At 31.1% G+C, this 12,274-nt stretch overlaps 1 protein-coding gene across 1 annotated transcript in view; it reads right to left on the bottom strand.

The window, feature by feature from the left end:
* Window positions 1-187: 187 nt before the first annotated feature.
* The window catches only part of LOC129222748 (band 4.1-like protein 5), a 113,502-nt gene continuing 101,415 nt past the window's right edge, over window positions 188-12,274 (bottom strand). Inside the window, exons 10-15 of the mRNA XM_054857279.1 lie at window positions 11,658-11,792; window positions 7,694-7,935; window positions 5,995-6,222; window positions 4,125-4,224; window positions 3,974-4,037; window positions 188-320 (exon numbers count right to left, since the gene is read on the bottom strand). Of these exons, the coding sequence (XP_054713254.1) occupies window positions 201-320; window positions 3,974-4,037; window positions 4,125-4,224; window positions 5,995-6,222; window positions 7,694-7,935; window positions 11,658-11,792 (889 nt within the window). The 3' untranslated portion in view covers window positions 188-200. The remainder of the gene's footprint in view (window positions 321-3,973; window positions 4,038-4,124; window positions 4,225-5,994; window positions 6,223-7,693; window positions 7,936-11,657; window positions 11,793-12,274) is intronic.

Raw genomic sequence — 12,274 nt, 5'->3', positions numbered from 1 at the left:
AATATTATCCACTTTCTGAGTCTGTAAAGTTAAAAAATAAAAATGCAAAAATATTCTCTTACTCATATCAATATTGACTACACATGAAAAGCTTTATAATTTTTGCTTTAAAAGTTCATTTTTACACAATACTCCACAAATAAGTTAAAAGAAAAACAATAACTAATATCACATTCATAGGAATATTTCTTCAACTGTGGTCACAATTCAGTTGTTAGCAAATAAATTTTATCAGTTGATGCAACTTGCCATGGTGATATATGATTTTCTTCTATAATGATCGATTTTGTTTTGAGTTGTAATGAAGGAGAAGAGGGTTTCTGAAATAAAGAAAAAAGTATTTTTGAATATTTAACTATAACTTTTTCAATACTGTACTTCAGTTTAGCTTTGACAAATCGGACATCCATAGCATCAGGACACAGGATATTTTATAATAAATTGGTCCACACATTGATTTGAGAGAAGTTGTACTAATTTACAAATCCTGCTTCACCAATCTTTCATTCATCTTGGAAGAATCGGTTTACCCCCAGTTTCAGACATTTAAAATTTCCTCCTCCTTCATACATATCAAAAGGTAAGATTTCAAAGGTAAGAAGAACTGGAAAATAGGGGGGAGGAAATTTCACATGTTGGTGAAACTGGGTTACACTGAAGAATCACATGATCATTAGTAATGATTTATTTGTGTAGTTTGAAGTTATGCAAATTATTTATTTATTCATAAAAGTTTGAAATGTAGTTCATAGCATAAAAGCACCATATAAAATGTTTACTTACTGTGGAGTCTTGACTTAGGCAAGGGAGGCATTCCAAGACTCCTTGCATAAGTCGAATTTTCATACTGGGACAAATGGTATGCAAATGACTTTTTGATAAACACACACTTTTATTTTAGATACTTGTAAACATCCTTCAAATTGTTTAAAACCATTCCTAAACAATACAATACATTACCGTTTTGTACATAAATGAACTAAATGTATAACGTATTTTTTTTTTTAAAAAAGCCATATTATCCAACATAAAATACTGTTAGGATGCACAAAATCTTTCTTTTATTTTAAGAAACTTTCTCTTCCATTCTCACTAGCTTCAGATGATGCAGCACTCTTAGGTGCCACTATATTTAATTAACTTTACATTTAGAGTGAAAACGATGAATGAGAAGTACGGAGTGGTGATTCATACGCACTCGCAAAGCAAGGTCTAAATGTGACTGGTATGGTGTGGGAATATCCACCTTCAGTGCTGCTAAAGAGATGAAATTTCATTCACGAAGCCAATACTTAGTAGCCAATTATAAAACTGATACTTGGACCCTGTGTTTCACTTCGAAAGTCTTGCATTGCATGCGGGGAGTTTGCCTAAATTAAATCTTGCAGCAGCGCAAGTCCACTGCACATGTAAAACTCAAATTTTGAAATTGGAAAAGTGTGAAATTGTTTTTTGGCTGAAAAAAGAAAGAAAAAACTACAGTCAACACTCTTTAGAATCTCATCCCATTACAGCAATCAATGCATGAAGTCCCATTTGTTTTCCATAGATGAGGTCTAAATTGAACAGCTTATTCCGACGTAGCATCCAAAATAAGGTTAAGCTGTTTTGTAATTCTCCAAAAAACTGAGTTAAACACAAGTATTAAATAAATTGATGTTTCCAAAAGCAAAATATTTACATTGGAATGACTTGTTTAATAACAAAAGATTTATGGAAATGATAACTACAAACAAACGATGGGTATTTTCTTTTTTGAAACAGATGAAGTAGAGCACCTCTTATAATTTCTAATTAGGAAGGGAAATATACAGGTTATCCGAAAAGTCTTTGACACATTAAAAAAATACCTAGAAAAGTAACAAACTGTCATATGAATAAGTACAAGAATACTTCACAGGATAAAATATTTATTTGTGTTCTTTTGTGTCAAATTGTGTGCATTGACGATCTGAAGGTATGAATTACCCAAGTAGTGCAAACTGTTCTACAGTTCCATGCTGGCTAGACTATGGGATGAACTTGAGTATCGTTTTGATTTGATTCGAGGAACAGACAATGCACACATTGAATTCTGGTAAAGAAAGGTATTGATTTCTGTTTAATACAATGATTAAATACCTCATATTAAGTTTGTTTTTCTTACTGTGACAGTGCAGCACCATCTTTGAGTTGTGCAGTTAATTTGAAAGTTTTTTTTTTTTATGTTGTCATTAAATAGTCATGAACCTGTGATGTTATTGTTAATCAAATTTGGCATATTCACACCACAACTTGCTGCTTTCTATGAATTTTTTAAATGTGTCAAGAACTTTTCAGACACCCTGTATTTTGAAACAATTTAAAACAAAGCAAAATTCTATGTCAGATTATTATAGAGAGTAAGAAATTATATCTCTTAACTATAATGTATTTTATCCTTATTTGTTTGATTATTGTGTGTAGTTTATGTGCAGTATTGATAACAAAATTAAAAGTATGTATGTTATTTTGTTAGTCTCTTTATTATTATTATTTTTAATGAAGCATATCTTTGTTAAAATTATCCCACTATTTTAAAGTTACTGAATAATGTGCAATATCTTTTATATTTATGTTTCAGTGACCTCATGTTATAAAGACCTCTTTTGTTTTAAATGATAGGGAATAGAGATGGTTGTAAGGAGTGATGAATGAAAATTATATAATGAACATAAATACATAGAACCGGTGAAAAAGCAATTTATAAGTGCAAGCCTCTCTGAGGGTATCATACATATAATATAAATATATTCTTAAACGAAAAATGAATGATAGACATTTATTCTGATGGAATACATAAAATATTTTTAATGCAAAAAATTCCTAATAAGTCGTCACTTTTTATAAACTTAACAGTAGCTTCTCAGTAAGAGTTCTTTTCAAAGTGAAATTGTAAAAAAAGATCAGAAAAATTTAGAGTTGAATAGAGGGCTGTCGAGAATAAAGACGGGCCTCTTATCAGTTTAGTCTCCAGACAAACTTTGGTCCCGTCTAAAACTTGTAAAACTTATACTACTCTGATTCCATCCCAGGGCCGTAGTTTCTGATTAGGCAAACATGGTCTCTCATCAGCCCTGATTCATTGTTGCAAAACCTGTTGCAATAGGTGCATTTTCTGTTTACCAAAAGGGAGAAAAGAGCAAAAGTTATATACAGGATGTCTAAAAAGTTCTTGACACATAAAAAAAATCATAGGAAAACAACAAACTGTCTTACAAATATGCGGTTTGTACAAGAATACTTTATAGGTTCATGAATTTTTTTTATAACGCCTTAAAAAAAAAAAAACCTTCCAAATTGCATTCAAGGTTGCGCTGTACCCTCATAGTAAGAAAAGTATAATGTGAGATGTTTAATCACTTTATTAATCAGAAAACAGAGTACCTTTCATTACTAGAGTTGAATGTGTACAGTTTGTTGCTTGAACCACATCTAAAATGATACTCATGTGGAGCAGTTAAGCCTACTTGGGTAATTCCCATTTTTAATGCTAGCATTGCAACACAATTTGATACAAATGAACATAACAAAATTCATGAATGAAGTATTATGGTCCAAACCATATATTCATCCAACACGTTGCAGCTTTTCTATAAATTTTTTAAATGTGTCAAAGACTTTTCGGACACCCTGTATTTTAAAATGATTTAAAAAGTCGAATTACAATATTTTTCAAAACTTTTTTAAAAGACTGAAGTAACCACTTATTCCTGTATAAATAAAATACAAAAGGTATTTAATTTAATATGGCTCAGAGGAAAGGATTTCTGGCTGAGTCCTCAAGCCAGCAACAATTTGTAAAACCAAAAAACTAGCTGTATGAAAGAAACAAATTTTCAAAAGAAAAATACTTCCCCTTTTGGTGCAAGTTTGTTGAAGTCAATGATTTCTATTTTCAAAGATCAAGGAAAAAAAATAGCATTGGATTTCATAAAAATGTCAAAACTATTACCTTTGAATCAACTTCTAAGAAGATGGGATGAGTTTTTGTTTTACTACAAGTATCACAGCATATTCTGAAATGAAACATTTAAGGATAAATTTCGTGCATTTGGAAAAGAAAATATTTCCAATATTGAAAAGAAAATTGATTTTAAACTTACCTTTCTTTCAAATCACAATCACTGGTTAATGCATGTGATCTTTCTGTTGTATTTTTAACAGCTTGTATATCTTCTAAATCTCCATTGAAAGATTTTTCACCTAAAATGTTTATTTACAACAGTTAGTGACCGTATATAATATAAAATCATTAAATAACATCCTTATGAACTATGAATGCTAGCAATTTTAATTTCAGCTCAGCTTAAAACAAATGGCAAAAACTGCATAGATTATGAAATACGTTTTAAAGATGAAGTGCAGTAAACTTCCAACTATCCAAGGTGTTATACACTTTCAAAGGAAAAAAAAACACTCTGGTTTCTTTCTATCCCCCCACCCCCCTTATGACATTAAACCCATAGATGTAGTATCAACTGGATATAACTAGAAACCGGTTCCATAGGCAACTGAGACGACATTTTCGACAGCAAACGTCTGAAAAGCAAATGCACTCTAACAACTTTTGCTGTTAGCCAATAGGATGCAAGCTTTGCTTGTGCCTGTTTAATTTAAGATTCGCACATTGAATGGTGGCCAATGCTTTCTGGTATGCAGTTGGGCATATAGTGATACTAAATCCATAATTAAACCTTCCGAGGTCACCGAAAACTGATTTTTAGGTTTACACTAGTTTCTGATTTTTAGATCAACTCTACTTAGGCACGTAAACGAGTGACCACACCAGTTTTGTTTCAAAAAATTCCCCTCCCATGTACGTTTTTGGTGTAACCCAGCTTGATCTCTTTCAGTTAATCTGTTTGCATGATTTGCTGGCGTATGTGTTGAATTTGTTTGCTGTGAGCAATACTTTTTTAACTTTTAAGTTTCTTTTTCATACATTATTATTGTTTTAACTATAGTTTAAATTTATTCTGCGCATAATCAGGAGTTTGTTGTGATTGCAAACAATTTTTTAACTTGTTTGCAGTCTTAAAAGGTGTTTTTTTAAATACAGGCAGATAACTTTCAATGAAAATAAGACACCGAGAAATGTCTTTTAATATTCTTTTAATTTACTTTTTTTTAAAGAATTTAAAGGCATTAATGTTTGAATATGATTTTGGGCATGTGGCTGGCACGTACATAGTGTAACCTGGAGGTCCAGTAATTGCGACTATGTTACAGAAAAAAAATAGGCAAACAGAAACCTTTTAAAAGTTCTACACTTTTGAAAATTAATATCAATCAAAACGAAAATTGCTTGTGATTCAACTAATTGTTGAGATTAATTGGCAATTTATAGACATTAATCCACAGAGAAGAGTGAAGGAGGGAATAGGAAAGATAATGCATTGTTACTTGCTTCAGTTAGTTATTTTTTTGATCAGATCCCTAACCAACCGACAAGCACTACACTGAATTAAATGTAATTGATAGTAAAATATGCATAAAATGCTTCAAAAGAAATGGTGTAGAGGTTTAGAAAATAGATAACGAGAGAGTAACATTCTGGCCATTCGGACCATTAATGGTTTATACTCTTGATTTCAATGAGTTTCAAAGACTTATTTAATTTAACTATTTTTAAGGACTCTAGAATAATTAAAACTATTTATGGCACTTCATTTGCACATTCTAGTCTCTGACATTTTAAAGCTTGATTTTATTTATTTTTTCAAATACTTTACATTTTTTATAGGAACGAGCATTTTTTCAGAATTTGAGAGCCTTCAACAAAGCGGGGACCCTAAGCTATAGGTAGTTCAGCTTACAAAAAAAAAAATCCAGCATTGGATAAACTGGAGAATAAACAACCCTGGGTAAAACAACTTGGTAAAACAACCCTGTCATATGATTAAATCTTTTAAATCTTTCACCACCAACCGTATTTTTCAAACCAAATTCGAATCAACATAATTGTCAACTTACTGTTTTTAGATTTCTCTTCATTGACATTTGACTTCAAAATATTGCATTTCATTTGATCTAAAGGTATGGGTTTGGCACCTCCGCTTCTAGGTAACATCTGATTGTTAGGAAGAATATTTATATCCTTTGTCGAAGAACTGCAGGTTCCACTTTTGGCTGGAAATCCTTTCCTTAACTTAGAAGGTGAAGAATCCAAGGCTTTTAGCTTACAAGCTAAAACTTCAGATTCTAGAACAGAAAAAAAAAGGGTATCAAAGAGTATTATATTTATTTTGCAATTGAAATGATTGTTAAGGAAACACAATATATACTAAATTACTCTATGTTCAAATAATATTGAAAGCATATTAAGTTAAGAACGATTGCAAGAAAGAAACTGTGAAAGATTCCATAAATTTAATTTTAAAATTATACACTGATGAGTAGAAAACTTTGAATATTAATTCTTGATATGAAAGATTAAACAGAATCACGTATTTCCAGAAGCTTCCTTAAAATACATTCGAGGGGGAAATCATAGGTGTCAAATTGTTTTGAACCTGCTTCATGCCTAAACATTTACTAAAGTATACAATTGTTTTGTACTGCAATGTCCAAAACAATCAGAAGCAAAATAATAATTTTACTTACTTTTTTTCTCTATTAGATTAGCAGAAAATATTTCAATTCTTTTTAACAATCAGACTTTATAACTTACTACTTTTTAAGAATCAGGCTTACACTTAGGGAGATCAGGAAGGGGCAATTGCCTATCCCCCCCCCCCATGGCTTTGAAAAATATATGTTTTTACACATTAGTGCACATGACTTTTGATGTTTTCCAATTAACTTAAAAATTGAGTATATACTCTTTGCCCCCCCCCCCCCCCTTCCCAAGGAAAAATTGGAAATTGCGGGCCTGCTTACTCAATTTTTATGAAGCGTGAAAACTTCATACAAAGCTACTTAATTTGTTACAACCACTGCTATAGTTGGAAGAAAACATTTGGGGAATAAAAAAAAATATTTACATTATGTTCTGGTTTTACACATACAAAACTTTTTCAAACCTATAACCATTATCTTACATAATCTGACCACACACATACTTTCTTGTCGTAAACTGGTTCAAAATCACTTTCATCACTTGAAGATACTACCTCACACACGTTTTATAGATAATTTTCTCAATTGAGGCTCAATTTGATTGAAATTTTCATACACCACACAAAAGAAAAATTGTACAAAAGCAGGTTTGGGTGTACATAATCATTAATAAACTTTAAAATGAAAAGTGGTTCCAAATTAGAACCATCTCCTTGATTTTTTTCTTTATGCAAGGGCGCTTATATAGGGGGACTAGAGTCCCCACCCCCCTTAGAAATTAGAACTTTCTTGCTTTTAGCACTTTTTTCTTTGCAAAGATGTAAAAATATTTCTTCTCCAGCCATTAATGAATAATTTATTAAAAATGTCAAATTTTAATGACTCTAATCTGTCCTGAAATTGGTTTTCATGGAGAAAATATCATGCTAAACCATGGTTAATATATCTGAGCCCCCCCCCCCTTACAATTTTGCATATGGGCGCCCATGTCTTTATGGTCACAGGGTTTTTTTTTACATAATCTCTCATGAAAAATATTAATGATGTTTTAAAGGAAGCTCAAACTTCAATACTTTATCTTAAAATTCTATTCTAGTATTATAGTAGCCACTACCTGACAGTGGTGGTGTATCAACTGGTTTTGCTACATCCAAAAAATCAGCAGCAAAATCATCTGTTTCTGGGGCAAGTGTGACATCTTTGGCAATTGACTTAATCAGCTCATTAATTTTGCCCCCCTTTTGGATCCCCTGCACTTGACTTGAGCTATCATGTGACCTGACAGAAGTCACTGCTGAGGATGTTGAAACAGAAGTAACTGGCTTTTGTTCAGCAACTGAATTTTGCTCAACAGATCTGAAATATAAATATAAAGAATAGTAATTTAGTATGGGCCATTCCAAGTATTCTGTGTTACATACAGGACATTTCACAACTAAATTTCAAATTTGTATTTGTTTCACTGCAAAAATAGAATTATGAGTTGAAATGTTGAAAATGTTATTTGTATTCTCACATTGAAAAAATAAATATTTCGAAATTTGGCTGTAAAATGTCCCATACATAATGCTAAATACTGTGGTATGACCCCTATACAACAATTATAATGGTATTAATAATGATCAAATTTGATGTACAAGTCATAATTATTTTGTTTTTAAAAACAGAACAAGAAAACATTTTACTCAGAGAAAAAAATATGCTTCAAGACTTCAAGCAAAAAAGTGTACTTTTAGTTTTGCAAGAAAATTAATGCTGGTGGAAAACAAAATTTCACAATAACAATGAAGCAAACTCTCAATGTCAAATATTAATGCAATTAATTGTAATTAACAATTATGTTTCATATTTTAACTTTCATAACTTTAGAGATACGAGGAGCTAGATCACCCTCCCCCCTCCCCCTTTTACTGTCTGCGAAGGTGCTGGGCCAACAAACAAAAATTCTTTTGATTTCAGGGTAAAGTCATTTGCCCTCTAAATATTGAATCTTAAGTCCTTATACTTATTTTTTCTTAAACCAATGTCTGTGGTTTACAAAGTATCCACATAACACTAAAGTATAAATTTTAAACAGAAATATGGTGCTAGAGATTCATAGATCTAAAATATGTATGGTTCAACAATTATGCGGGATTAGTACATGTTTTCTTCAAATAAGCATGTCATCGAACTGATTTCAGAGGCTGTCAATAAATTGTTCTTTTACTACCTGCAGATGGTTGAAAACTTACTTGCGCACTACTATTTTGCCCTGGGAAGGTAAAAGGCAGCATCTATAGACAGGGTTGGTACTCACTTTCAAAAGTAAAATGAAGGAGTTTTGAAGGAGTAAAATGAGGTTTTGAAGGAGTTCTAATGGGCTGTCATTAAATGATATCGCACTTTTTTTCAACATATTTAACTCCCTTCCCCCTTCACCTAATTCCTCCTCTTGTCCCATGTCATGTTTTTTTTTTATAAACATATTGTTACAATAACTGTGTGGTGTCACTTTTTCTCAACTTTTCTCTTCCCCCTGTCAAAATTTCATGAGCCCATCTCCTCCTCAAGGGATGACATCACTTGTGGATGACCATTTTTACTATATCATAACTTTGATTTACTAAACAATTGTTTTTTTAACATAATCACTTAATGAAGTACAGCTACTTATGTAGTTTTAATACTTAAATCATAATTATACAACCTGACTTTTGCTGCTGAGTGTGTGGTGGAAAAAAAAACAATAATCATAAAACTTGAAAAAATAGCCAAGTACCATTTAAGCATGTTTTACTTCACTTAAGAAATGTTTTAGTCTTTTAATAAAATTTTCACATTCAACTTTTATGACTTAACAATGATCAATTTTAAATCACATCTTTAAGAAAAAATAAATGCACGAAATTACTACATTAAAATTGCTCTTGTGACAAAGTTAGTTGTCAATCAAAATATTGGAAGTTACTGTCATAGAGAAAGATTATGAAGTCTTGAACTAAAAAAGAAGAAGTTTTGAAGGAGTTAAAACCAAAATGAAGGAGTTTGAAGGGCCCTTCAAAAACATTTCCTAAATGAAGGAGTATTGGAGGAGTTTTGAAGGAGCATACGAACACTTTATAGAAATGAGTCTTCAAAATATTTAAAGAAATTTTTTTTGAATTCGATTCTAACAATAGGGAAATGTTGGAATGCAACATTTTTTTCGTGCTTTATTTTCAGCGGAAACCAAATAAGGCAAGCTTGTACAGTAATGTTAATGTACAATCAATGACAAAAATGCAAAAAGAATAAAAGTGCAAAATAAAAATTTGCAGATTTTTCCTTTTGCAGAAGGACAGTATGCCTTTACTTTTTCATGGCATACTTTCCTTCCCAGAGCAGTATTACACAAATAATTAACTGTCAATGAAATTGTGCGTAAACAAAAGAAAAACTTAAATGCAAAACTAAGGCTAATATTTTTTTTACCACATGCGCTATTCATTGTAGATACATTTTCTTTAAGAGTGAACTTTGAAAATTCATGAAGTTTTTGAACTTAGTGCTAAAAGTTCTAAACTTTCAATCACACATGTGTTTTTAAATTGCCAACATAATTTGCAGCTGTGAACTTGATTTTATCTGTTCATTTACTTGGTTTTTGATTTTGCTAGACATTATTCAAAGGGCACTCACTATAGACTACAAGTAAAGTTTTTGACTTTATGATTTTTTTTTAAACGTTAAAATTGAAAATACTTGTTAGGGCTTAAAAGAAATGTTTTTTATTTCAATGCAAAAAATGCTAGTGGATGAAAAGACATTTGAAACAGCCAAAAGCTTTTCATTGATAAGCTTTTTTTTTTCTTTTTTCTTTCTTTATTTTTATCTGCAATTTTGTGTCTGCTACTCTTATTGCTGTTTGTGCAATTTTAACTATTTTCTCATAACTTTATTTATTTACTTAATTTTCCTTTTAATGTTTCTGTAAGGTAAGATTCATCTTTATGTTTTCCTCATTAACACTTGATTTTTTATGTGAATTCTCCGTTTGTAATCATTCACGATTAGAGGAAAATGCCCAATATAACAATAATTGATTTTTTTTTCATTAGCAGTTTTGTTTGAAATATATCTAAAGCACATTTTTGTCAGGGTTAAAGTTTAAAATTTAATCTTTCATAACCTCACCAATTTTTAAAACTCAGAAGAATTGTTCAGAAAAATTTATCATAAAACCATTTTCATAGTATTTTTAAATAAAAAAAATAAGTTCTATCTTTTGAAAGCACTAGTAATTGACCATAAACATGAAGAACTAGAAGTATTATTAACCTGGAAACTAATACTCGTAATGTAATCCTCAAAAGTTTCAAACCAATTTACATCTACAACCAGCATCTATTAAACTTGTGATGTCATTGAAATGATGTTGGTTACAGCTTTTATTTATATCCTCAAAATACAATGATAATATGTATATATGCCAATAACATAGCTTTTCTAAAAATTCTATTACAAACAGATAATCAAATTTGAAATAACGTTTTTATTATACTGCTACAAATTCTGTAAATAGTAGTTATTCTTATGATTAATTTGTTGTAATCTAGCTAAATTTGGCGTTTATTCCATTATTTTTCATCTAAAATTATCTTAGTTACCTGTAAATAGTTTTTTTGTAATGTACATACAACTCCCTAACATTTGACTGAAGTATATGGTCCCCGGATAACATTTGTGAATGGAATAAAAAGAAAATAGGAGAAGCATTTCGAATTTTGTGGAAACTTCTCTAGGATTCATAAATAGCTTCTGCATAGGATAAAGTTTTGAGTTATGCTTTTAGCTGTCTGAGATTCGTCTCTGTGTATTGTGAGGCATTTAGCTGTGTTTTTTTTTTTTTTTTTTTTTGCGTATTTGGATGTAAATACGTGGACCATCGTTGAGTATACAGTGTTAATTGATGCTTGCCTAATTGCTATGGTGAATTTAGCAGTTGTTAACGATGTTTCTTGTACATAGTTGTAGATAAATCTCCAGTGTTTTTCTCAAGAACTGTGTTGTCATTCAAAGAAAGTGTGAAGTTGCACCGAACGCGTAACAATACTTACATGATATTAGGTCTCAGGATCTCACTGTTCATATTTTGGTTTGGACGGCGGGAATATCTTTGACTTGGTCTTCGCTCAAACTGTACAGTTCTTCTGGCACGACTATGGTGGGTCACTTGAAATTCGGTTCGACCACTTGAAGGTAAGAAAGCGATTTTGATTTTATTATGTTTAACTTAACAATTAATAAAAAAGTTTCTTTCAATTACAAATTCATAAAATAGAAATAAAACTCAGAACCAGAATGCAAATATTTTTTCTCCTCTCGAGAGAAACATTTTCAAGGGCGGGGAGTGATTCAGTGGGATTGGTTTGTTTTACCCAATCCCACTGTTTTGCCCATTGGTTTGTTTTACCACTTCAGCAGGGAAAATATGTCTCAACTAAAGATGCAAAATTTTCAGGAATTTTGAAGTTGTGGGGAAATAGAAGTTTTTTCTGGGTTTGTTTCTCAGAAAAAAATTGGAAAAATTGATTTCGCAGTGTTCAATGTTTGGTTTGACAGTGTTGCATTACACTGTTAGTTGCTTAAAAGCCACTTCTGAATGGTACTTGAGTTCATTCCATACTCTAGCCAGCATGGACTGTAAGTTAAGTCTATTCAGTTAAGTCTATTC

This window comes from Uloborus diversus, chromosome 5 (genome assembly GCF_026930045.1).
Source record: "Uloborus diversus isolate 005 chromosome 5, Udiv.v.3.1, whole genome shotgun sequence".
Lineage (NCBI taxonomy): Eukaryota > Metazoa > Arthropoda > Arachnida > Araneae > Uloboridae > Uloborus > Uloborus diversus.
This window is presented reverse-complemented; position numbering and strand designations above follow the sequence as displayed.